This window comes from Cetorhinus maximus, chromosome 23 (genome assembly GCF_964194155.1).
Source record: "Cetorhinus maximus chromosome 23, sCetMax3.hap1.1, whole genome shotgun sequence".
Lineage (NCBI taxonomy): Eukaryota > Metazoa > Chordata > Chondrichthyes > Lamniformes > Cetorhinidae > Cetorhinus > Cetorhinus maximus.
In genome coordinates, this window is record NC_135901.1 from 20,941,873 (window position 1) to 20,969,536 (window position 27,664).

At 45.7% G+C, this 27,664-nt stretch overlaps 2 protein-coding genes across 2 annotated transcripts in view; both read left to right on the forward strand.

Moving 5' to 3' along the window:
- The window catches only part of LOC144697342 (uncharacterized), a 427,355-nt gene that overhangs the window by 314,835 nt on the left and 84,856 nt on the right, over positions 1 to 27,664 (forward strand). The gene's annotated exons all lie outside the window — the stretch shown is intronic.
- On the forward strand, positions 584 to 27,592 carry LOC144697880 (uncharacterized). Its single transcript, XM_078569846.1, has 3 exons — positions 584 to 1,675; positions 5,203 to 5,324; positions 26,776 to 27,592. Exons 1-3 carry the CDS (start codon positions 1,121 to 1,123, stop codon positions 27,401 to 27,403), a joined length of 1,305 nt encoding a protein of 434 aa, XP_078425972.1. The 5' UTR covers positions 584 to 1,120; the 3' UTR covers positions 27,404 to 27,592.

The window sequence follows — 27,664 nt, forward strand, 5'->3', positions numbered from 1 at the left end:
ATCCGCAAACCCTGAGGAATAATTGTCAGCTCCTGGTTTGCAGCTGCGGGGCTTCTCCCTCCCGGGAACAGGCCCAGGTTAACGGCCGCCATCCTGGCTCAGCGAGTGGAGGATGGTTCACATCAGAGGATGGGGGAGGGGGGACAAGAAATAAGAGGTTACACTTTAGGCTCAAATCAATGAGGAATCTGATCTGTGGGAAGATAGGAAACCCTGGGAGGTGGGCGGGGAGGATTCAGAAACACCCGCTGGAGGCCCCAAACCCCCAATAAGAATCATTGATTTTTTTAAAAACAAAAAACTACTGCGGATGCTGGAAATCCAAAACAAAAACAGAATTACCTGGAAAAACTCAGCAGGTCTGGCAGCAGCCGATGCTGCCAGACCTCCTGAGTTTTTCCAGGTAATTCTGTTGTTGTCATTGATTTTATTGTCAGTCTGCAGACAAGAGCTGGAGAACTGAACCCAGGCAGAGGAGAGGGAAGGAGAAAACTGGGAGTGGAGGAAAGAAATGGTGGAGATGCTGAGATGGGTTTGGATTTCAGCCCAGGGAGGAGGGCGAGTGTGTGGGACGGGAATTTACAGCTTTGGGGGAACAAGAGGGGAAAAATGTTCCATAGAAACTAAAATTGTTTTGAATTTCTATCCTGGACTTACAATTAAGAATTCTCAAAATTCCTTTTACAGAATATTGGAAGGGGAGGATTTATAGATGGGAAACTCATATCAAAACTTCACATCAAGATTTAACTGAGTCTTTCCATTCATCAGGACCTGAAAATCATCAGCCTTTGAATGTAGAAGGAGAAATGTTTCTCTGCTCTGTCTGTGGGAGAATATTTCAGCTGGAGTGAGAGTGTTCCAGTGCACTGACTGTGGAAAGAGCTTTAACCAGTTAACAAAAAACATCACACCATTCACAGTGGGGAGAAACCATACATGTATTTTCTGTGTGGATGAGGCTTCAACTGATCGTCCAACTTGGGGAGACACAAAGGCCAGACACCACACCATGGAGTAACCTTGGAAATGTGGGGACTGTGGGAAGGGATTTTATTATCCATCCAGGCTGGAAGCTCATCGACGCATTCACACCGGGGAGAGGCCGTTCACCTGCTCTATGTGTGGGAAGGGATTTACTAAGTCAACCTGCCTCATGGCACACCAGCAAATTCACACAGGGGAGAGACCCTTCAGCTGCTCCGTGTGTGGGAAGGGATTCATGCGGTCATTCAGCCTGCAGTTACACCAGCGAATTCACACTGAGGAGAGGCCGTTCAGCTGCTCTCACTGTGGAAGGAGGTTCAGGTGTTCATCCGACCTCAATGCACACAAGCGAGTTCACACTGGGGCGAGGCCGTTCACCTGTTCTGTGTGTGGAAAGGGATTCACTCATTCATCCAGCCTTCTGACACACCAGCGAATTCACACTGAAGAGAAACCATTCAGCTGCACCGACTGTAGAAAGAGCTTCAGACAGTCATCCAGCCTCACTGCACACCAACGCACTCACACTGGGGAGGGGCCGTTCACCTGCTCTGTGTGTGGTAAGGGATTCATTCAGTCCTTTAGCCTGCTGTTACATGAACGTACTCATACTGGGGAGAGGCCATTCACGTGCTCCATGTGTGGGAAGGGATACACTCGGTCATCCCACCTGCTGACACATCAGCAAATTCATAAGTGATTACAGGGGTTGGATTTTGCTGCTATTGTTGCTGCTAATCTCATCCAGGATTTGGTTTGTTTCTGTTGATGTTTACAACCCCTATAAGTGACTGAAGTTTAATGTTCTGCAGATGTTGCCGATTTTCAGGGCTGCAGTATCCCTTTTTAAACATACAACCTGTAATCTTTCCTCTTAATCCTCAAGATCTCTCAACACAAACTCATTTGTAATAAAATTATGAACTTTTACTTCAATCCTAAATTGATCTTTGGTGTAAAATCTACAATTCAGTGTCTGAAAGGTTCCACTGATTAACATCTCCAATTAGAAAGTGCTGATTAATCTTTGCTGACAATTGTTACTGACTTGCACATTCTTCAGTTACACCTTCTTTATGCAATTAAATTAATAAGGAACATTAAACACAACAGTAAAATATTTTACAGGGACATCAATAAAAGCGTCATCAATCAACATTGATATTGATTAAACACAAGGAGAAAATGCTTGAAAAACTCAGCAGGTCTGTTAGCATCCATGGAGAGGGAAACAGAGTTAACGCTTCGAGTTGAATATGACTGTTGAACTCAAAACATTAATTGTGTTTTTGTCTCCACAGATGCTGCCAGACCTGCTGAGTTTTTCAAGCGCTTTAGATTGGATGGGGTGAGCAGATCCAATGAGCCAGTCTGTAACACTATGGAATCGCTACTCCTTACAATGAAACAGTTGGCCATTTCACTCTTAATTCTTCAATTATGACATGTAGAATAGCGTGTCTGAGAATGACAAGATTTGAGCATGGTGACAGTAGGTCAGGTTAAGTTCAATTGATCTGGCAGCATCGGCGGAGAAGAAATCAGTTAACGTTTCGAGCCTTCATGGCCCTTCGGCAGAACAGTTCTGCCGAAGGGCCATGAAGGCTTGAAACGTTAACTGATTTCTTCTCCGCCGATGCTGCCAGACTTGCTGAGTTTTTCCAGGTAATTCTGTTTTTGTTTTGGATTTCCAGCATCCGCAGTAGCTTTTAGCTTTTTGTTTTTAAGTTCAATTAATGATTGCTGAACAGTGATAGGGGGAACTTGCAATTAATGTGCACCTTCATTGTGCATTTTCCAGGTTAAAATTAATTGATCTCTGCCTTGAGTATATTCATAAGCAGCAATCAGACGAGTGACCAAGTAATCGTGTACTTTTGGTGTGTTAGTTAAAACATGAATGTTGGTCCCACTGCACCAGGAGAACTCCCATGTGGACAGTATGTGGAGCTGAAAACTCTTGTGTTCATTTAGAACCTTTCACACCCTCAGAACAGTGGGGGATGGGGGAAGCAGTGGCATTGTGATGGGACTAGTAATCCAGAGACCCAGGGTAATGCTCTGGGAACCTGGGCTCAAATCCCACCAAAGCAGATGGTGGAATTTGAATTCAATTAAAATCTGGAATTAAAAGTCCAATGACAACCATGAAACCATTGTTGATTGTCGTAAAATCCCATCTGGTTCATTGGTGCCCTTCAGGGAAGGAAATCTGCTGCCCTTACCTGGTCTGGCCTACATGTGACTCCAGACCCACAGCAAGGTGGTTGACTCTTAAATGCCCTCCGAAATGGCCTAGAAAGCAACTCAGTTGTATCAAAACCACTAAAAACAAGTCAGCACTGTTGGTGTACCTATACCACATGGATTACAGTAGTTCAAGAAGGCTGCTCACCACCACCTTCTCAAGGGCAATGAGGGATGAGCAATAAATCCCACACACATCACATGAATGCATAAAAAAATGTATCAATAATCAGGACAATGTTACATTAATAATCAGAATCCTATTGCATCAATAATGAGGATCCTCAATGCTTGGGTTCATATTATATTAATGATCAGAGTCCAATTACTTTAAGATTCAGGATCCCAACTAATTAATAACCAGGATATTATTACATTGATAGTCTGGTGCCTATTGCATGAACAATCAGGATCTTATATAAATTATATAAATATTAATAATCAGGATTCTATTACATTAATAATCAGAATCGAATTACATTAATTACATGGTTCCTACTGCATTAATAATCAGCTGCCTATTGCTTCAATAATCAGGAAATTATTGCAATTATCATTGTGCTAATATATTAATAATCAAAATTATTTCAATTATGATAGAAAGATAGGTAGGAGAGTAAGTTGTGAAGAGGACATAAGGAGGCTACAAAGAGAAACGGATAGGTTAAGTGAGTGGGCAAAGATCTGGCAAATGGAGTATAATGTGGGCAAATGTGGAATTGACCATTTTGGTAGGAAGAATAAGAGAGCATATTACATAAATGGTGAGAGATTGCAGAGATTCAGAGGGATCTAGGTGTCCTAGCGCAGAAAGCACAAAAGGCTAGTATGCAGGTACAGCAAGCAATTAGGGAAGCTAATAGAATGTTATAATTTAGTGTGAGGGGAATTGAATACAAAAGTAGGAAGGTTATACTTCATTGTACAGGACACTGGTTAGATCATAACTGGAGTACTGTGTATAGTATTGATCTCCTTATTTAAGGTAGAATCTAAATGCTTTATAAGCAGTTCAGGGAAGGTTTACAAAACTAATAACAGGAATAGGCGAGTTCTATTATGAGGAAAGACTGGACAGGCTAGGCTTGTATCTGCTAGGGTTTAGTAGAGTAAGAGGCAACTTGATTGAAGCATATAAGATGTTGAGGGATCTTGACAGGGTGGCTATTCAGAGGATGATTCCTCTTGTCAAGAACTAGGGGTCACTGTTTAAAAATAAGGGGCCACCCATGTAAGACAAAAATGAGAAGAATTTTTTTTCTCTCAGAGGGTTGAGAGTCTTTGGGACTCCCTTCCTCAAAAGGCAGTGGAAGCAGAGTCTTTGAATGTTTTCAAGGGGAGGTAGATATATTCTTTAGAAATAAGGGGCTGAAAGGATATCTGGCGTAGGTGAGAGGTTACAGTCAGAGCAGCCATGATTTATTGAATGGTGGAGCAGGCTCGAAGGGCCGAGTGGCCTATTCCTGCTCCAAACCCAAGCACAAAGACTTGGGTGTATATATGCATAGATCAGTGAAGGTAGCAGGGCAGGTGGAGAGAGCAGTTAATCAAGCATATAGCACCCTGGGCTTTATTAACAAGCGTATAGAACACAAGAGCAGGGTGGTTATGCTGAATTTATATAAGACACTCGTTAGACCTCAGCTGGAATATTGTGTACAGTTCTGGGCACCATATTATAGGAAGGATTGATTGCTTAGCAAGCAGAAAGGCACCCAGCAAGGATGAAATTCCAGCTGAACCACTCAAGCACAGAAAGTCCCATCTACTGCCTCACCTTCATGATCTCCATCTTCTTGGTTGGAACATAGGATCCATTCCACAGGACATGTGTGATGCAAGGATCATCACAATAAACAAGAACAAAGGTGACAGAGGAGATTTCAGCACCTACAGGGACATCTCACTCCTTCACCTCACTGGGAAGACCTGTGCTGAGTTATGCTTAAAGACTTCATCTACTTGCAGACCAAGTATATCCAGAAGCACAGTGCAGTTTCTGTGCTTCTGGAGAGTGAGAGATGTCTGTCTCACAGGAATACAGCTCACAGCAGTGTTCAACCCAGCGAGACATTTGTTTACTTCCATTGGTGAGTACTTCACCATATGATGATTTCAGGGGGTTAACTTTGGTGATGGTCAGACCATGCGCCTTTGACCCCATCATCCATAGCACCTAAACCTGTGTCCTTGAACCCTTGTACAATCAGCTGATGGGTGCAGCTTTTCTTTGTTCATCTTATCTAAACCTGTCATAATCTTGTGCACCTCTACCAATTTCCTCTCAACTTCCTTTGCAGGAACCATTCTGGTAAATCTCCCCTGCACTTTTCTCAAGGACCTTCACACCCTTCCTAAAGTGAGGTGACCAGAACTGAATGCAATTCTCGAATTCTGGCCTAACCAGAGCTTTATAAAGATTCAGCATAACTTCCCTGTTTTTGTTCTCAATACCACTATTTATGTAGCTCAAGATACAATCTGCTGTGCTAACTACTCTCTTAATACATCCTGTCACCTTCAGAGATCAAAGCACATGCAGCCCCAGGTCCCTCTGTCCATTCACATTTTTTAGATCTGTGCCATGAATTATATCTTCCCCTCCCTATTCCTCCTGCTAAAATACATCACCTCACTGTGAGGGTTGTAATATGGAATTTCGAAGATTAAGAGATGATTTGATCAAAGTTTTTGGGATATTAATTGGAACTGAGAGGGTAGATAGGAACTATTTCCACTGGTTGGGGAATCTAGGATGAGCAGGTGGAGTCTAAACATAGAATCAGATTCCAGCACATTTTCAGGGAGAGAGTTCCAGATCAGAACAACTCTCTGTTGGTGCACTTCCCTGTTTTTGTACTCAGTACCTCTATTTATGAAGCCCATGATCCCAAATGTTTCCCTAACTACCCCTCAACCTGTCCTGCCATAAGAAATTGGTCCCACAAATGGTTTAATCATCACCCATACTCACAAAGCCTATATAATGATACAAGATATAAAATAGTTCCTGTAATACATGCCCTGAATACCACACACCTGTCCCCAAGGTTATGTCATCCCATCTACAAGAACCTTATGTTTGGATGATAAGGGAATTATCCGGGGATTTCATAAGTCAGAGAGATAGGTGGACTATGACCCCGGTGTTAAGGCAGTTTTGGGAAAACACTGAAATTGTCCCTGTGATAGTGACACCAGGAAAAAGGGTGGAGGGAAGAGAGGGATCAGTGACTGGGCTGGAATAGGGCCACGGCTGGCACGGCCGCTGGGAAGCACTTAGACATGGAGAATATGTGGGAACAGGACGAGGCTGTGAGGCAGCAATGGACAGGAATCTTCAGTAAAAGAAATAAAAGGCAGAGAGATGAAATCCTGGAACAACATGAAGGAGTGAAATCCAGAAAAGAGATGGTGGACGGACTGATCGAGAGAAAGGGAACGGTCAATTAGATCATTCAGCGAATAAGATTGAGGTGAAGAGTCAGAACATGTCTAAAGCCATTCCCTGTGTGATGTAAGGAGGGTTTTTATTGGATCAGGTACAACAAGGCCAGGAGGACATTGAAAAACAATACAGAGTCCAACAATAGAGAGCCCAAAGGGTCTGGAGGGGGAGGGTTAATAATCCCAGGGAATCACAGGCTGCACAAACTTCGAGTGTGAGCCCAGACCCATTGTAAAACAGTGAACAAATAAATCCTGGATTTTACTGAGACTTTTTTCCATGTCCCAGCTCCTGTAAATACTGACTGGAAAGGGACCAGAATCTCAAGATGCTCCACTCCGCTGGCTGCTCGTGAGGAAGTGATCTCCGATCAGATTAATGTGCTTCTGCTGTGAGTATTCAATAAAGTGTATGAACCTTTCATTGTGCTTCCCATCCAATATTCCCCTTGTCCATGGAACTTCCGTTTTACCAACTGGGAAAAAAAATTGCCCGTTCACTGATTGGTCTCGATGGCGGTAGGATTACCCAGAATGCCCCATGCGTCAGAAATCCCCCTGTCAATGAGAACATGAACCCAGATCACTGGCGTGTGGGCCGGGCTGTGCTCAGAGCATGTACAGTGCAGCTGGTGGAAAGGGACTGAGGTGGAACAGGTGGCTCAGGAGGCCGAGGGAGATTGTGGACGCAAGGGAGGAATTGGAGCCAGGGGTGGGCCAGAATTCAATTATCCCAGATAATCCTGGAGGGCTGTAAGACTGGAAATTACCACCATCTAAATCAGAGAGCACAGGGATGATGGTGAACAAGATTTGGTGTGAGTAAGGACAAGCAGCCATTTTGAATGAACTCCAGTTTCCATGGAGTTGAATCTGGGAGGTCGACAAGACGCACAGTCGAATCGTCCAGTTTAGAGGGAACAAAGGAATGGATGAGTTTCACAGCAGATTAACTGAGGCAGGGACACAGATGGGTGATGTTACTGAGGTGGAAATGGGTGGTCTTAGTAATTTGTAGTCAGAAATTCAGCTTGGCCTGAAATATGACAACAAGATTGTGAAGTCTGGTTCAGGCCCAGAGAGCTGCAAGAGAGAGGGATGGAGTCAGTGGTTAGGGGGTGGAGTTTGTCGTGGGGACTGAAGGCAATGGCTTCCCTCTTCCCAATATTTAAATGGAGGAAATTTCTGCTCATCCTGTACTGGATGTCAGACTGGATAATGTGTGAGTTGGAGGTGATGGTGTTTACTGACACCTGTTGCCCTGGTCCTTCTAGGTGGTGGTGGTTGATGCTCTGGGGATTCTGTGAAATTCCTGGATGAGTTGTAGATGTATAAAACATTTCTTCACCCCCTGCATCTCCCACCTCTCTCTCTCCTCCCATGGAGACCAGAGTCTTGTGTAGACCCAGTCTGGGTTTCCGGTTCCCTTCCCTGAAGGACATTAGTGAACCAGTTGGGTTTTTATGACAATCCAGCAGTTTTCATGGTCACTTTTTCCTCGTGTCAATTAAACAAATTACCAGATTCATTCAGCTCAGTTTCACAACCTGCCTTTATGTTTTTGTGGGTTCTCTCTCATTCCCTTTTTTCTGTTTTAAATCAATTTCACAGGGTATGAGAAGAGGAGGATTTAGAGTCAGGAAACTCAAACCAAACATCACATTAGAATCTGACAGAGTTGTCCAGTTGATTGGAACTTGAGTATCATTGGATTTTGAACATGGAAGAAAAAAGCACCGTTCACAGTGGAGAGAAACCGTACACGTGTTCTGTGTGTGGAGGAGGTTTCAGGCAATCGTCTGGCCTGTGGAAACACAAGTGCAGTAACACTGGGGAGAAACCGTGGAAATGTGGGGACTGTGGGATGGGATTCAAATCCCCAGCTGAGCTGGAAAAGCATCAGCACAGTCACACTGGGGAGAGGCCGTTCACCTGCTCCATGTGTGGGAAGGGATTTACTCTTTCATCCAACCTGCTGGGACACCAGCGAGTTCAGTGAAGAGAGGCCTTTTAAATGCCCAGACTGCGGGAAGTGCTTTAAAAGTTCCTGGGAACTGATGTACCATCAACGTGTTCACACTGACGAAAGACCATTTAAATGCTCTCACTGCAGGACTGGGTTCAGGCGATCATCCCAACTCACTGTACACCAGCGAATTCACACAAGGGAGAGACCATTCACCTGCTCCAAGTGTGGGAAGGGATTAACTATCTCATCCAGCCTGCTGACACACCAGCGAGTTCACACAGGGGAGAGGCCGTTCACCTGGTCCATGTGTGGGAAGGGATTCACTACCTCATCCGACCGGCTGAGACACCAGCGAATTCATAAGTAACTACAGTCATTTGATTTTGCTGTTAATCATATCCAGGACTGAACCATGTTCATTGGAGTCTATTTATACTGATTTTAATAATCTCCAGACCGCTTACAGGGGCTAATATTCTTGATAAAAATCAAATAAGCAGCTTTGTGTTCAACGCAAATCCATCGAGGTTTTTTGAATATCTCTAACTCAGGTTAGTTCTTTTCGAAGGGCTCTCCCTCTCCCTGGCTCCTCCATCCTCACCTTCAACAACAAGTGTGAGGAGCTCATGGAGCTTCTTTGTCACTAAGATTGAGACAATCCGATCAGCTGCCTCTGCTGCTTCCCTTCCACTAGCCTATGGGGCTGAACTGTCTCTAAATTTCCCTGTTACCTGACCCCTGAACTCACATCTTTCTGTAGTTTCCCTCCCATCTCACCTCAGGCCCTCTCAGAGCTCATCTTGTCCATGAAACCCGCCTCCTTCATCAACCCTACTCCCACTAATCTACTGATCACTCAACTTCTCCATGTTCACTGACTATGTTAACAGTTTTCTCTCTCAGGTACTGTCTCTCTCACCTTCATATCTGCCATCCCTTCTCAAAAAAATAAATCCTTGACCCCATCATCCTTCCAAACTACTGCCCCATCTCCAGCCTCTCTTTCTTCTCCAAAGTCCTTGAATATGTTGTCACCTCCCAAATCCCTGCCCATCTTTCCCAGTGCTCCATGTTTGAATCCCTCCAATCAGGTTTCTGCCCCTATCACAGCACTGAAACAACTCTTATCAAAGTCACAAATGACACCCTATGTGACTGTGTCAAAGATAAACTCTCCCTTCTCATCCTTGACCTGCCTGCAGCCTTTGACAAGGTTGACCACATCATTCTGCACCTTCGCCTCTCCCCTGTCGTCCAGCTGGGTGGGGCTGCTCTCTTCTGGTTCCATTCTTCTCTATCGAATCATAGCCAGAGACTCACATGTAATGTCTTCCCTTCCCAATCCCACAGTTACCTCTGGTGTCCCCAAAGGATACACCTTGGTCTCCTCTTATTTCTCATTAATCTGCTCCAAACAATGACATAATCTGAAAACTCTGTCACTTATCACATTTACACTGACAGCTCCCAGTTCTGCCTCACCACCACCTCTCTCAATTACTCCACTCTTGGTAAATGATCAGACTGTTTGTCTGACATCCAGTGGTGGGTGTCTCAGACTCAAAGACGTTTACAGCACAGAAGGAGGCCATTTGGCCCATCATGCCTGCACCAATCAACAAAGATCTGACTACACTAATCCCATTTTCCAGCACTTGGCCCATAGCCCTGGAGGCTATGGCAATGCAAGTGAATATCTAAATACTTCTTAAATGTTACAGGAGTTTCTGACTCAACCACATTTTCAGGCAATGAGTTCCAGACTCCCACCACTCTGGGTGAAAAAATTTCACCTCGACTCCCCTCGTAGCCTTCTATCTCTTACCTTAAATTTCGGCCCCCTGGTTATTGACCCCTCTACTAATGGAAAAAAGTGCCTTCCTATCCACCCTATCTCTGCCTCACATAATCTTATACACCTCTATCAGTTCCCCTCTCAACGTTCACTGCTCCAAGGAAAACAACCCCAGCCTATCCAATCTTTCCTCATAGCTCAGACTCTCCAGCTCAGGCTGCACCCTCTCCAGTGCAATCACATCCTTCCTGTAATGTGGGTGACCAGAACTGCACGCAGCACTCCAGTTGTGGCCTAACCAGCATTTTATACAGTACCCGCATCACCTCCCTAATCTTGTAATCAAGTATCCCATATGCCTTCTTAACCACCTTGTCTACCTGCCCTGTTACCTTCAGGGATCTGTGGATATGCACACCAAGGTCCCTCTGATCTTCAGTACTTTCCATGGTCCTCCCATTCATAGTGTAATCCCTTGCCTTGTTAGCCCTCCCCAAGTGCATTACCTCACACTTTTCTAGGTTGAATTCCATTTGCCACTGCTCTGCCCACCTGACCAGTCCAATGATACCCTCCTGCACTTACGGCAATCCTCCTCACTATTTATCACCCTGCCACTTTTCGTGTCATCCGTGAACTTCTTGATCATACCCCCTACATTTAAGTCCAAATCATTTATGTACACCACAAACAGCAAGGGCCCCAGCACCAAGCTCTGCGGAGCCCACTGAAAACAGACTTCCAATCATAGAAACATCGCTGTGCCATCACCCTCTGCTTCCTGCCTCTCAGCCAGTTTTGGATCCAATGTGCCACTTTGCCTTGGGTCCCATGGGCTCTTACTTTCTTGACCAGTCTGCTATGAGGGACCTTATCAAAAGCCTTGCTAAAGTCCATGTAGACCACACCAAAGGCATTACCCTCATCAACATTCCTGGTTACCTCCTCAAAAAATTCAATCAAATTTGTCAAACATGACCTTCCCAAAACAAATTTTAATAAATCGGTATTTCTGCACAGGATAGAGCTCTATGAGGTTAGCTCAACAGCATTGATTTTCTCCCTCCAGAAAGGCAACTGCTGGAAAGGCAATTTCTAAACAGGCAACAACACGAAACATTCCCTGGAAATGGCAAGGTCACTTGGTTCAGGCTGACATGTTAACATTCCTAAGTTGGTAGGATGGCATCTTGTGTACCCCCTTATCCATGCAAGTGTTTAGAAAAGGCCAAAAAATGATGCTCAGCATGTCAGAAACTAAAAATCTGACCTGGAGCACGACGACGAACAGGGGAAGAGGTAACCACCCTGACATTTTGGGTACCTGTCCTGTTTCCATTGGACAGAGGGGTCTGAATAGATGATTGACACTGGGTAAGCCACCAGGAAAAGGGTACATCAACAAGTGCTCAGGAACAGGGGGCAGGGCTGGTGAGGTGGCAGTGCTCATCAGGCGGCCGCCATCTCCAGATGGAAGAGGAGGAGGAGGAAGACCAAAGGAAGAGTTCCCTAACACTTTGGTTAGAGAGCAGAATGCTGTTATCATAAACTACTGAGATCAATGCTCTCTGTGCCAACCATCCATTTGTCCTCTGGGATCAGTAAACTGCTCTCAACTGTCACAGATCATATATTTTTTCTGTCTAATTAGCTCATGCATCATGTCTAAACTGTTTTTTATTAATAAGCTATCTTAAAATTACTTTAAAATTGTCGGCTGCCTTTCTATGGTATCTGTGGCTCTCAAATCAAAAATCTTACACTTTCCTGGATCCCAAGGCTAGGAGAGACACTCTGGAAGGTACGAGGAGCTGGGACTTGTCCATGAGAGTAACCGAGGGTATGAGAACTGAAATAATCTAGAGTTAGAAAGGAGAAAAAGTTCAGTCCTGGACGTGATTCTCAGCAGCAAAAACGAGAAAATCCAACGTTGCCAGTGACCTGTGAACTCGCTGGTGTCTCAGCAGGTGGTGTGAACAAGTAAATCCCTTCCCGCACTCGGAGCAGGTGTATGGCCTCTCCCCAGTGTGAATTCGCTGGTGTCTCAACAGATTGGCTAACCGGCTGAATACGTTCCCACACTCGGAGCAGGTGAATGGTCTCTCCCCTGTGTGAACCCGCTGGTGTGTCAGTAGGTGGGATGAATGAGTAAATGTCTTCCCACACTCAGAGCAGGTGAACGGTCTCTCCCCGGTGTGAATTCGCTGGTGTTTCACCAGATCAGATGAATGAGCAAATCTCCTCCCACAGTCGGAGCAGAGGAATGGCCTCTCCCCAGTGTGAGTGCGCTGGTGCTCCGCCAGATTAGATGACCGAGTGAATCTCTTCCCACACTCAGTGCAGAAGAACGGCCTCTCCCCGGTGTGAATGCGCTGGTGTATCAGCAGGTCATTGCTTCTTTTAAAGGTCTTCTCACATTCAGAACATTTACAAGTTCTCTTATCAGAGTGAACGTGTTTGTGTTCAGTGTATTGGGAGGATTCAGAAACTCTCTTGTCACACATGGAATAGGTGAATGGCCTCTCCCCAGTGTGAACACCCTCGTGCTTCAGAAGTTGAACTGAACGGGTGAAGCTCTTCCCATACACGGAGCAAGTGAATGGCCTCTCGCTGGTGTGAGTGTGTTTGTGTCTCAGCAGTTCCCTGCATCTTTTAAAGGTCTTTTCACATTCTGAGCATTTAAAAGGTCTCTTATCACAGTGAACCAATTGGTGCTCAGTGTAATGGAAGGACTGAGTGAATCTCTTCCCACACTGGGGGCAGCTGAATGGCCTGTCCTTGGTGTAAACTCGCTGGTGCTCAGTGAGATGTACTGATGGTTTGAGTTTACTGTGTGTAAATCCTCCCCTTCTAACCCCCTGTAAAAGGAGTTTCCAAAATCCATCCCTGTCAGTCCAGGATAAAAATGCACAATATTCTCTCCTCCTCCTGAGAGGGACATGGATGACCGCGCATGCACCTTGATGCACGCTATCCCGTAAAGATGGCGGCTGCGCATGCGCTCTACTCCCTAGTAAAGATGGCGCCGTTAACTCCGGCTTCTGACTGAGAACCGCGGCCCACAGCCGCCTCCCCGTCCGTTCGCTGCAACAACGGGCTCCTTATTCGGGCGTTGACGCCTCTGGTGAATGTTTATAAAGCCTCGCTGCCCATTCCACCACCTCCAATCCTCCCCATCTACCGGTTTCTAATTTAGGCTCCTTCGACCAATTCCTCGTGCAGCCGCTACTACGCATGCTCTGCAAAACTGCCACAACGCGCATGCTCGAGTCATACCTGGTAATGCGCCTGCGCAAGGTCTTCCTGCAGCGAGGATAGAGCATATTCTGCCCCGCCGCGAATGCTGGGTAAGCCCTCGGCCATTGAAAGACGATATTGTTGAATGGAAAATTATGTTTCGTGACCAGTCTGAGGGTCAAGATATAAAATGATCACATCAATTGATACAGCAACCAAAGTCTATGGGCCGTCCACCATAGTTCTATCCTGTATGTGTATTTAATAGAAATTAATACCTCAACAGTTAGATGCAAACACACTGGAGTCTCAGTACGTGGGTTAAGCAAGCGATTTCTTTTTTTCCAACCCACAAAGAAAAAAGGAGGGACTGGCAAATCTAGAGCCCCCTGGTTAACCAGAAACATTTCAGCCAAGATAAAGCAGAAAAGGGAAGCTGATGACAGTCACAAAAGAATTAATACTGCAGAAACCTAGAGGAGTGCAGAAAGTACAGGGTGAAGTAAAAATGGGAATTAGGAAAGCAAAGAGAGGATACAAAAAACATTGCTAGGTAAAATCAAAGAAAATGCTAAGATCTTTTAGCAGTACATTAAGAGCAAGTGAATAACTAAGGAAAAGGTAGGGCCTATCAGAGGTGTACATGGTAACTTGTAGGTTGATGCAGAAGTTGGGGGCAGGGTTCTCAATGAGTACTTTGTCTCTGTCTTCACTGAGGAGAGGGATGATGCAGACATTCTAGTGAAAGAGGAAGAGTGTGAAATATTAAATACAATAAGCATAGTGAGAGAGGAAGTACTGGAGGGACTCGCATCCTTTTTTTATTATTCATTCATGGGATCTGGGCGTTGCTGGCTAGGTCAGCATTTATTGCCCGTCCCTAATTGCCCTCGTTCAGAGGGCATTTAAGAGTCAACCGCTTTGCTGTGGGTCTGGAGTCACATGTAGGCCAGATCTGGTAAGGATGGCAGATTTCCAGCCCTGAAGGGCATTAGGGAACCAGATCGGTTTTTATGACAATCGGCAATGGTTTCATGGTAGTCATTGTACTCATGGGGATTGACTTTAAAGAATTTCAAACCCACTGGATTTCAGTGTTACAACAAAAATGTTTTAATAAAAATAATATATATAGATGAATCCTGGAAAACTAAATGAACAAAAAGAACAATACACAGCAGCTCAATCATTTCAAAGTGATAAATGAATGGTCTCTATTTCAGGTGGAACTCCTTCAGAATGAACACTTCCCACCAGCAGCACCAACCCCCCTCTCCCTCCCTGTTCACTAAACATTCCTTCACACACTCATCCACCCATTGCACATCCACCCAATGGCTCCCAGCCCGGACTGACATTCAGCACGAACCCAGTGAGAGGATGAGCTGGCCCTCGGGATGTCAGAATGGACAAAAGCTGGAAGTGGTTCCAATCAATACATTTTCTGTGTCATTATTTAAAAAGGAAATTAATATTTTATCAAACGCCCTTGTGCACACCCTTGGTGAATTACAATTTCTGGCCCAGACCCTAACTAATGCTTCTGCATGGTGCATCCTGCGTGGTTTCAGCAGAGGGAGAGACAGGCTGCTCATATTCCTGCTCTCATTGCCGAGAGGCTTGTGGTCTCTACCCTCTGGGTTTGAGCACCCCTGAGAGTCCTGGCAAAGACTGATCCACCTATATTTGTGTGGGAGAAAACTCACCTGGCGGGAGACGGGGAGACATGTCAAGGGAGATGGGTGTTGGGTAGGGCAATGGGTGAGAAGTGGGAGCGCTTTGATCCAAGTTCCCAATTCCATGTCTCCTTTCTCCATCATCCCTCTCCTGGACCAGCGTAATATCATTCCTCCCACTCTGCTGCAGACCAGCTTGGTGGAGATCAGTGATGTTTTGTAAGGTCACAGATACAGTGTCTGTCATCCTGTTTAAGGCAGCAGACATCTCCTGCACGGCCGTGGTCATGACCTGCATAGGCCCATTTCAGAGCCGTACTTGAAGCTCCATGGAGGCAGCCACTATCTCCATGACAGACAGTCTCTGGAACCTCCTCCAGCCCTATGACCTTCCGAGCTCCCTGCACTCTTCCAAGTAGGGGGCAAGGTGGTGTAGTTTTAATTTTACTGAACCAGTAATCCAGATCCCCAGGTTAATGCTCTGGGGACATGAGTTCAAATCCTGACAGCTGGTGGATTTTAAGTTCAATTAATAGATCTGGAATGTAAAGCTAGTCTCAATAATGGTGGCCATGACACTTTTCTAATTGTTGTAAAAACGCATCTGGAAAGGAAATAGGAAAGGATAGGAAGGAAATCTGCCATCCTTACCCAGTCTGGCCTGCATGTGACTACAGAGCCACGGCAATGTGGTTGACACAAGTGCCCAGCAAGCCACTCACTTCAAGGGCAATTAGGGATGGGTAACACGTATTGGCCTTTCCAGTGACCCCCCACATCCCATGAAAGAATTAAACTAAAATTCTAAACTTTCAGCTTCCCCCACCCACATCACTCCACCATTGGGAAAGGCGCTTTCGCCTGCTGAGGTCCTAAGGGCTGGAATTCCCTCACTAAACCTGTCTCCTTACCTTTTCAACCCAGCTTTTGATCTTCTGTGAAGGGTCTCAGGACATTTTAATTTGTTCAAGGGTAAATCCAAGGCATTGTTGTCACTGCCTTACATTGGGAGACTCCAGAATGTCACATAAACACTTGGAAACTTTCAGACTGGAAACTTCACTTTCAGTCAGGAGCAGATCACAGTTTCACACCAATCTCTGAATGGACAGCATGTTTTCTGAAATATCACCATCCAATAATCTTTTTTTAAATGCATTCATGGGATGTGGGCTTCACTGGCTGGGCCAGCATTTATTGCCCATCCCTAGTTGCCCTTCAGAAGGTGGTGGTGAGCTGCCTTCTTAAACCACTGCAGTCCATGTGGTGTAGGTACACCCACAGTGTTGTTCGGGAGAGAGTTCCAGGATTTTGACCCAGCGACAGTGAAGGAACAGCCGATAAATTTCCAAGTCAGGATGGTGAGTGGCTTGGAGGGGAACTTCCAGGCAGCGGTGTTCCCATCTATCTGCTGTCCTTGTCCTTCTAGATGGTAGTGGTTGTGGGTCGGGAGCTGCTGTTGAAGGAACCTTGGTGAATTCCTGCAATGCATCTTGTAGATGGTACACACTACTGCCACTGTGTGTCTGTGGTGGAGTGAGTGAATATTTATGAATGTGGTGCCAATCAAGCGGGCTGCTTTGTCCTGGATGGTGTCAAGCTTCTTGGGTGTTGGGGAGCTGCACTCATCCAGGTAAGTGGGGAGTATTCCATCACACTCCTGACTTGTGCCTTGTAGATGGTGGACAGATTTTGGGGAGTCAGGAGGTGGTTACTCGATGCATGATTCCTAGCCTCTGACCTGCTCTTGTAGCCACAGTATTTATATGGCTAGTCCAGTTCAGTTTCTAATCAATGATAACCCCCACGATGTTGATATTGGGGAATTCAGTTCGGGTAATGCCATTGAACATCAAGGGGCAATGGTTGGATTCTCTCTTGTTGGAGATGGTCATTGCCTGACACTTGGGTGGAACGAATGTTACTTGTCACTTGTCAGCCCAATCCTGGATATTGTCCAGGTCTTGCTGCATTTGGACATGGACTGCTTCAGTATCTGAGGAGTCGTGAATGGTGCTGAACATCATGCAATCATCAGCAAGCATCCCCACTTCTGACGTTATGATGGAAGGTCATTGATGAAGCAGCTGAAGGTGGTTGGACCTAGGACACTATCCTGAGGAACTCCTGCAGTGATGTCCTGGAGCTGAGATGACTTAACTCCAACAACCACAACCTTCTTCCTTTGTGCTAGGTATGACTCCGACCAGTGGAGAGTTTTCCCCCTGATTCCCATTGACTCCAAGTTTGCTAGGGCTCCTTGATGCCACACTCTGTCAAGTGCAGCCTTGATGTCAAGGGCCTTTCACCTCACCTCTGGAGTTCAGCTCTTTTGTCCATGTTTGAACCAAGGCTGTAATGAGGTCAGGAGCTGAGTGGCCCTGGTGGAACCCAAACAGGGCATCAACGAGCAGGTTATTGTTAAGCAAGCACCGCTTGATAGCACTGTTGATGACCCCTTCCATTTCTTTACTGATGATGGAGAACAGACTGATGGGGCGGTAATTGGCCGGGTTGGATTTGTCCTGCTTTTTGTGTACAGGACATACCTGGGCAATTTTCCACATAGCCGGGGTAGATGCTAGTGTTGTAGCTGTACTGGAACTGCTTGGCTAGGGACGTGGCAAGTTCTGGAGCACAAGTCTTCAGTATTATTGCCGGAATATTGACAGGGCCCAAAGCCTTTGCAGTATCCAGTGCCTTCAGCCATTTCTTGATGTCACCTGGAGTGAATCGAATTGGCTGGAGACGGGCATCTGTGGTTCTGGGGTCCTCCGGAGGAGGCCGAGATGGATCATCGACTTGGTACTTCTGGCTGAAGATTGCAGCAAATGCTTCAGCCTTATTTATTGCACTGATGTGTTGGGCTCCTCCATCATTGAGGATGGGGATATTTATGGAGCCTCCTCCTCCAGTGAGTTGTTTAATTGTCTACCACCATTCATGGCTGGATATGGCAGGACTTCAGAGATTAGATCTGATCCGTTGGTTGTGGTTTCGCTTAGCTCTGTCTATCACTTGCTGCTTATGCTGTTTGGCATGCAAATAGTCTTGTGTTATAGCTTCATCAGGTTGATACTTCATTTTAAAGTATGCCTGGTGCTGCTCCTGGCATGCCCTCCTGCACTCTTCATTGAACCAGGGTTGATCCCCTGGCGTTGATGGTAATGGTAGAGTGGAGGATATGCCAGGCCATGAGGTTACAGAGTGTGCTCAAGTACCATTCTACTGATGGCCCACATGGATGCCCAGTCTTGAGTTGCTAGGTCTGTTCGAAATCTATCCCATTTAGCATGGCGATACTGCTACACATGATAGAGGGTATCCTCAATGTGAAGGTGAGACTTTGTCTGCACAACAACTGTGCGGTGGTCACTCCGATCGATACTGTCACTGAGAGATGCATCTGTGGCAGGCAGGTTGATGAGGTCAAGAATGTCAAGGATCAGTAAACCATTCTCAGCTGTTATGGGTATTGTGTCTTTTCTGAATATTTAACTGATGTATCATATCTAAACTGTTGCCTCTTAATAAAATGCTGAAAAATCACCTATGACTTCAACTCCCCTTTTGGATAATCTGTAAGTCTCAGACTAAAATCTTAGTTTCCAGCATTCATTGTTAATCTTACTGGCTCTAAACACATTTGTAAAGGAGCTTTCTTTTCTGTGTCTATGAGCTCTGAACCATGGAAGAGAGCGGCTGGGATACATTTCTTACACACCTCAGGATTAACCCACATGTTCAGTCCAGGATGTGATTAACAGCAGCAAAAACAGCAGAATCCAAATCCTGCAGTCACTCATGAACTCGCTGGTGTCTCAGCAGATCATTGCTGCTTTTAAAGTTCTCCTCTGGGTCAGAACATTTAAAGGGTTTCACATCAGAGTGAATACGCTGGTGTTTCAGCAGGTTGTATGACTGAGTGAATCCCTTCCCACATGCAGAGCAGGTGAACGGCCTCTGCCCAGTGTGAATTCGCTGGTGTACAGTGAGTTCAGATGATCGCCTGAACCCAGTCCCGCAGTGAGAGCATCTGAACGGTCTCTCGTCAGTGTGAACACGTTGATGGCATGCCACTTCCCCAGAACTTTTAAAGCATTTCCCACAGTCTGGGCATTTAAACGGTCTTTCATCAGTGTGAACTCTCTGGTGTTTCTGCAGGTTAGATGCAGCAGTGAATCCCTTCCCACACATGGAGCAGGTGAATGACTTCTCCCCACTGTGAATGTGTTGGTGTCTCAACAGATACTTTTTGCTTTTAAATTTCTTCTCACAGTCAGAACATTCAAAAGGTCTCTGATCCGTGTGGACATACTGGTGTGTCAACAGGCTGGATGACTGAGTGAATCCTTTCCCACATGTGGAGCAGGTAAAAGGTCTCTCCCCAGTGTGAGTGCGGCGATGAATTTCCAGCTCAGAAGGGTAACTGAAACCCTTCCCACAGTCCCCAGATTTCCACGGTTTCTCCATGGTGCGGGTGTCTTTGTGTCTCTCCAGATTGGATGATCAGTTGAAGCCTCATCCACATCCAGAATATGTGTGTGGTTTCTCTCCACTGTGAATGGGCTAATGTTTTACAGGTTGTTTAACTAGTTAAGACTCTTTCCACAGTCAGTTCACTGGAACACGCTAACTCGGGTTTGTTGGTCTCAGTGATTTTCCAGTCACACTAATGCTTGAAATCTTTTCCCACAGATAGAACAGACAAACATTTCTCCTTCTACATTCAAAGGTGGATAATATTCAGGTCCTGATGAAACAAGTGACTGTCAAATCTTGATGTGATGTTTGGTTTAAGCTTTTATTCGCAAATCCTCCCTTTCTAATACCCTGTAAAAGGAGTTTTCAAAAGTATCACTGTCAGTAAAGAACAGAAATTCAGAGCAGGTAATTCTTGTTTCTACGCAGCATTTTTTCCTCTCGTTTCCCCAACACACCTGTCCCAAACACTCTCCCTCCTGGTCTCTGGGATGCTGAAATACCACCAAATCTCTGTTCCCCTACAAGATGGCCATAAATACACTCAGCTTGCTGAAGCAGCCCCGCCTTCATAAGATCATAGGAAATAGGAGCAGCAGAGGCCATCTGGCCCATCGAGCCTGCTCAATAAGATCATGGCTGATCTGATTCTGGTTTTCACTCCATTTTTCTCCCTGCAGCTATATCCATGACTACCTTGTGGGTCAAAAATCAGTGCAGCTAACTCAGCCTTGAATATGTGCAATGGGGAAGTGAATTCCATCTTACAATGCCGCACAGACTGGTGGGTCCTTGAAGCCTAGCTCACTGCCTCTTCCCTCACCAAGATGGCTGCCTATGCGCCTCGCTCCCGGAACAAGCCCCGCCTGCCCCTCCCAAGATGGTGGCCTGGGTAACCCGGGCCTGTCACCGGGGAGGAAGCCCCGCCTCCTTGATTCGCCCCGACTGCCACTCGCAAGATGGCGGCCAGTGAGCCCTCTCCCCCCGGGCCTGTCACCGTGGGGCAAACAGGGCCCTGTGGCCTCTTATTCGGGGCCTCAAGCCGACCCCAGAAGTTGATCCAGTTCTTAGTCCAGCCGCGGTTTCCATTCCTACCCTGTGCTCACAATCTCCTCCCGCCTCCCGAGCCGTCCGCTCTTCCTCACCCCGTCACCATGACTGACACTGAGCATGCTCAGAGCGCACATCCACACTGCACCTGCGCACTGGACTCCTACAGTCATTGATAGGGGACTTTCTGCAGTGCGGGCTGTTCTGAGTAAACTAACCACCATAGGGATGAGTGAGTAATCAAGAAATGTTTTTTTCCCCGGTTTGCAAATTAGAAGATCTACGGATGAGGAGCATACTGGACGTGCAGCACAATAATTGGTGCTGACACAGGTTTTTTTGGAAAAGTATATTTTATTCATAAAATATCTAAAAGAACACTATAAACCATATCAAAATGGCCACTTTGACAGTGTAATGATATTCAAATATTCTACATGGATCATTTTGCAATCTGAGATGCTACAATACAATTGTGATACATGTAATATTTACTGTATACACCCAACGTGACTCACTAATTTTTTTTGGAAAAATACACTTTATTCATTAAATATCTGAAAGAACATTACAAAACTTTTCAAACTGGCCATCACAAAAAGTGCAATCATATTCAAGTTTTCCACATAGATCATAAGGTGCTTGAATACAATCAGTGAACATTACAGACATTTCAACATGGTCATTACAGACAGTCAGTGCAATGGTATTTATGTTATCTACATGGATCATGCTGTATTCTGAGGTGCTTCAATACAATTGTGACACATGTAGTATTCGATGTGAGTCATACAGCCCGAGGGGTTCCAATTCCAAGCCCCTCGCTGCACTATGACTGAAAGGTCCTAGACATTGACCTTTCCCCATTGCACCTTTGCGGCAGCTGCCCCAAGCTTTAGTGCATCTCTCAGCACATAGTCCTCGACCTTGGAATGTGCCAGTCTGCAATACTCGGTCAGGGACAACTCTTTGCACTGGAAGGCCATCAAGCTTCGGGCAGATCAAAGAGCGCCTTTCATCGAGTTGATGATCCTCCAGCTGCAGTTGATGTTTGTCTCAGTGTGTGTCCCTCGGAACAGCCCGTAGAGCACAGAGTGCAGTGTCAAAGAACTGCTTGGGATGAACCTCGACAAAAACCACTGCATTTCTCTCCAGACCTTCTTTGCAAAGGCACATTCCACAAGGAGGTGAACAACAGTCTCTTCCCCACCACAGCTACCTAAAGGGCAATGTGCGGAGGGGGTGAGACTCCTGGCATGTCGGAAGGATCTAATGGGGAGGGTCTTTCTCACCACCAGCCAAACTATGCCTTGGGTTGGAAAAGTTCTGGAAATGAGGTTTTCTGCCAAATAATTTTGACAGTCTGTCCAGGAAACCATCCAATAGGATCCACCATCTCCTTTTCCCACAGGGCCTCTAGGACATTATGTGCCAACCACTGCCTGATGGACTTGTGGTCAAAGGTTTTTTTTTTAATATTCGTTCATGGGATGGGATGTGCTGGGCCAGCACTTATTGCCCACCATTAATTGCCCTTGTTCAGAAGGCATTTGAGGGTCAACCGCATTGCAGTGGGCCTAGAGTCACATGTAGGCCAGACCAGGTAAGGGCGTCAAATTTCCTTCCCTAAAGGTCATTACTGAACCAGATGGGCTTTAACAACAAACATCAATGTTTTTCAGAAATTCCAGATTTTTTTTTATTGAATTCAAATTCCACCACCTGCCATGGTGGGATTCAAACCCACGTCCTGAGTGCATTACTTTGGACCTCAGGATTACCAATCCAGTGACAATACCACTATTCCACCACCTCCCCTAATGTGTTTCTCTACATAAATTTATCCACGAGGGGTAGGTGGTACGGCATGGGTCCAACTACTTTGAGTGTTCTGCAGAAGCGTGGCCCCCCCATCCTTCACAACACTGGGGACAAGTAGAACCTCAGCACGTGGTGGCATTTGGTGTTTGCGTACCGAGTGTCTACTCACTGCTTGATGCAGCCACACACAAAGGTGGCCATCAGGATGAGGGCGATGTTGGGCACGTTTTTCTCCCTTCATCTAGAGATTTGTACATCGTGTCCCTGTGAACACGATCCATTTTCGACCACCAGATAAAGTTAAAGATGGCTTTGCTGGTTGCCACAGCACAGGAATGAGGAATGAGCCAGACCTGTATCATGTACAGCAACACCGAGAGTGCCTCACATCTGATGACCAGGTTCTTACCCGCAATGGAGAGGGATCGTCGCTCCCACATGCCCAGTTTTCTTTTCATCATGGTCACTCACTCCTTCCAGTTTCGAACGTACGCCCTGGTCCTTCCGAACCATATCCCCAGCACTGAAATACAGAAGCATACTTCACTGATAGAATTAAACACGTACAGCGAGCAGAGTGGAACCTCCTGAGAGCCCACTCCCTTTACAGTTAGTACATACAGAACCACAGAATGTTATAATGCAGAAGGAGGCCATTCAGCTCATCATGTCTGCACCAGTTTTCCAAATGAGCATTGTGACTTAGTGCCATTCTTCTGCTTTTACCCCGTGCTCCTGTGCATTGTAATTATTCAAATAGTACTAATGCCCTCTTGAATGCCTCGGATTGAATCTGCCTCCACCACATTTCCAGGCAGTGCATTCCAGACTCGAACCACTCGCTGTGTGAAAACATTTCTCCCAGCGTCAAACATACGAACAAGAATCAGGAGTAGGCTATTCGGCCTCTAGAGCCTGCTCTGCCATTTAATAAGATCATGTCTGATCTAATAGTAACCTCAAATCTGCTTCCCACCTACCCCCGATAACGTATCACCCCCGTGCTTGCCAAGAATCTATCCACCTCTGCCTTAAAAATATTCAAAGACTCCGCTTCCACTACCTTTTCAGGAAGAGAGTTCCAAAAACTCACGACCCTCTGAGAGAAAAAAAATCGCCTCATCTCTGTTTTAAATGGCGACCCCTTATTTTTAAACAGTGACCCCCTAGTTCTGGATTCTGCTGCAAGAGGAAACACCCTTTCCACATCCACCCTGTCAGACCCCAAGGAACTTATATGTTTCAATCAAGTTATCTCCCACGCTTCTAAACTCCAGCGGATACAAGTCTAGCCTGTCCAACCTTTCTTCATAAGACAACCCGCCCATTCCAGGTATTAACCTGGTAAACCTTCTCTGAAATGCTTCCAACGAATTTATATCCTTTCTTAAATAAGGTGACCAATATTGTAAACAGCACTCCAGATGTGCCATTTAGTGCTCATTTCACATTAGCTTATTTTGCAAATCACTTTAAATCTGAGCAAAGACGTGGAAAACCATCTCATTAAAATCAGTGATATATATGGAAACTGTTTATAATTGTGACTGGGGTCACATTCGAGGTACATGCAGCTGGCACCTCCCAGGTTTATTAACAAACCCCTCCAGGCCTATTTCATCCCCAAGAATCTTGACCGCTGCCTCAACCTTTACCATCCCTGTATGCTCAGCTCACGTTGCCCAACAACCAGCCACTCCTGCACTGGGGACAGGGTTTCAATTATATCAAGATGGAACAATCAGCCTCTCCTACACTGGGGAACTGCATTTCCCTCATATCATAGTATCATGCAATGGTTAAAGCACAGAAGGAAAGCATTTGACAAATCATGTCTTTGCCAACTCTGCAAGAGTAGCTCACCTAGTCCCATCCTCCATCTTTGGCCAGTAGCATTGCAAATGTTTTCTCTTCAGATAATTGTCCAATTCTCTATTGAAGGCCTCGATTGAATCTAGCTCCATCACATTCTCAGGCAGTGCATTCCAGGTCCCACCCACAGCATAAAACAATTTTTCCTCACGTCACCAATGCTTCTTTTTCAATCATCTTCAATGAGTGCCCTCTGGTCTGATTTTTATCCCAAATATGACTTGCTAGAACAAACCTCCATTGCAGATCCATAGTGCAAATGTGGTAAATGCCCTTAATATTAAGAAATGTTTACTAAATTTATTAGAGTTATTTGTGATATTTGTGTCTTCCATCTGGCTTCTCTCTGTCAACATTCCCCACCTCAGGTCTCAGGAACCTTCTTCCTTTGGTAGCTTCAAAGATTATCTCCTGATCAGTGCAAACGTTCCCATTCTATTTTTTTCTTCTTATAATCTGTTTTAGAATTCTCTTAAGCAAGCAGATCAGCAATATAAGGTGAATTGGCATCATCTGTAATACTAGCAGGAAAGTAGTGGTTGCAATTATTCAAGGGTGTTGTCCTGTATTGTATAATATCTCCCACCAGGGCTGATCACCCGGGTGGCAATAGACCTTTCAATGTTATTGTTTTGTTTTTGTTTCTCTCCCAGACATTGTTCAATATGGATTTAAGGTTAAAATAATGGGGATTGGATGGTCAAAACTGTTTGCAGTCCCTGCAGGGTAATATTCACTTGACATTCTGAAGCATTGTGGCCCTTCTCCCCGGTATCAGTCGAGTTTGTTGGTATGAGGACAAATGTTGTCAACCTGATCGGACAGGAAGTATGTCCCCATGTGTGTGGGTGTCTGTGTGTGTGAGCGCTGCGTAAAACCTGACATCCAGGTTTTGATATCATTGTTCAATATAGAAAACATAGGTCATTTAACAACTTCAATACTTATTCACCTTATCTCATCAATACAAGAGATCGTATTTGAGATCAATTGTTTCTTTATAGTTGTTCTGAATGATGAGAATATAACTTTCCCCCTAGCCTATTCTAACCCTCCTGCCAGTTCATTTATTGAAACCAGGGACTCTCCTTGTTCGAATGGTGACATTCCCTGTCTGCCCAGTTATCCCTTGAAGTCAGCCCTTGAATTGTGTGTCCATTGTTTCATCATGTTCCCACATTTCACTAACAAATGTTGAAATGTTTGCTCCTCACCCACAGGGTTTCATCTGTTTAAAGACACAAACAGAACGGTCCAGTTTTCTCCTGGAGTTTGAGACAAATCAGCTTCCAAAATGATGCAGAGTTTCAGCCAATGAGAGAGATCCGGGCCCAGCCCCGCCCCTCACTCACTCCGATTGGTTGGAGGACCAGCCGCTCCCACTTGATCCTCCAGTTTTATCCCTTTTTCCAATTGGTCTGGAGCTGCCGTCAATCAGCCGGGCATTGTGAGCTGGAGCATGCTCAGCAGGGATGCTGCTGCGGACCGGTGCGCAGGCGCCGCGCTGAGACTGTTTGGTGCATGCGCAGTGCGAGTGGTGTCTTGATGATGAGAATTTTTTTCGCTTCTGGAGGTGGCTGGACGGGGAGGATTTGGAAACACTTTGTGGATCCGCAAACCCTGAGGAATAATTGTCAGCTCCTGGTTTGCAGCTGCGGGGCTTCTCCCTCCCGGGAACAGGCCCAGGTTAACGGCCGCCATCCTGGCTCAGCGAGTGGAGGATGGTTCACATCAGAGGATGGGGGAGGGGGGACAATAAATAAGAGGTTACACTTTGGGCTCAAATCAATGAGGAATCTGATCTGTGGGAAGGAAGGAAACCCTGGGAGGTGCGCGGGGAGGATTCAGAAACACCCGCTGGAGGCCCCAAACCCCAATAAGACTCATTGATTTTATTGTCAGTCTGCAGACAGGAGCTGGAGAACTGAACCCAGGCAGAGGAGAGGGAGGGAGAAAACTGGGAGTGGAGGAAAGAAATGGTGGAGATGGGTTTGGATTTCAGCCCAGGGAGGAGGGAGAGTGTGTGGGACAGGAACTTACAGCTTTCTGTTCAACTCTCTCACACTTTTTTTCTGTTTTAAATCAATTTAACAGGGTATTAGGAGGAGAGGATTTGTCGTCAGAAAACGCAAACAAACATCACTTCAAGGACAAACAAGGTCATTCGATTTATCATAACCTGACTATCATAGGATTTTGAACATGGAACCGAAAAGCACCTGCCATAAGAGTGAGAGACCGTACACGTGTTGTCTGTGCGGACGAGGCTTCAGCCATTCATCCGGCCTGTCGAGACACAAACGCAGTCACACCATGGGGAAACCGTGGAAATGTGGGAATTGTGGGAAGGAATTCAATTACCCATCTGAATTGGAAACTCATCGACGCAGTCACACTGGAGAGAGGCCATTCACATGCTCCGTGTGTGGCAAGGGATTCACTGCCTTATTTGGTCTCCAGTCACACCAGCGAATTCATACTGAGGAGAAGCCATTCAGCTGCACTTTCTGTGGAAAGAAGTTCAGCCAATCATCTGCCCTCACTGTACACCGGCGAGGTCACACTGGGGAGAGGCCATTCACCTGCTCTGTGTGTGGGAAAGGATTCACTCAGTCATCCCTACTGCTGAAACACCAGCGAGTTCACACAGGAGAGAGGCCGTTCACCTGCTCTGTGTGTGGGAAGAGATTTTCGCAGTCATCCCAACTGCTGGCACACCAGCGAATCCACACTGGGGAGAGACCATTCACCTGCTCTGAGTGTGGGAAAGGATTCACTCAGTTAGCCAACCTGCTGACACACGAGCGAGTTCACAAGTGACTGCAGAAGTTGAATTTTCTTGCTAATGCTATTGTTAATCACATCTGGGGCTGAACCATGTTCATTCTGATCATTTAGGTTTGTTTCTGCTGATGTTTGATATTATTCAGGGAAGATGGTGGCATAGTGGTAATGTCAGTAGACTAGTAATCCAGAGGTCCAGGCTAATCCTCTGGAAACATGGGTTCAAATCCCACCACAACAGCTGGAGGAATTTAAAATCAATTAATAAATCTGGAATATAAAGCTAGTCTCAGGAAT

Coding starts and splice junctions, on each gene's coding strand:
- LOC144697880 (XM_078569846.1), top strand. CDS start 1,121: ATGTGTGGGAAGGGATTTACTAAGTCAACCTGCCTCATGGCACACCAG. Junction 1,676..5,202: donor ACCTGCTGACACATCAGCAA/ATTCATAAGTGA, acceptor ATCTACTTGCAG/ACCAAGTATATCCAGAAGCA. Junction 5,325..26,775: donor ACATTTGTTTACTTCCATTG/GTGAGTACTTCA, acceptor TGACTATCATAG/GATTTTGAACATGGAACCGA.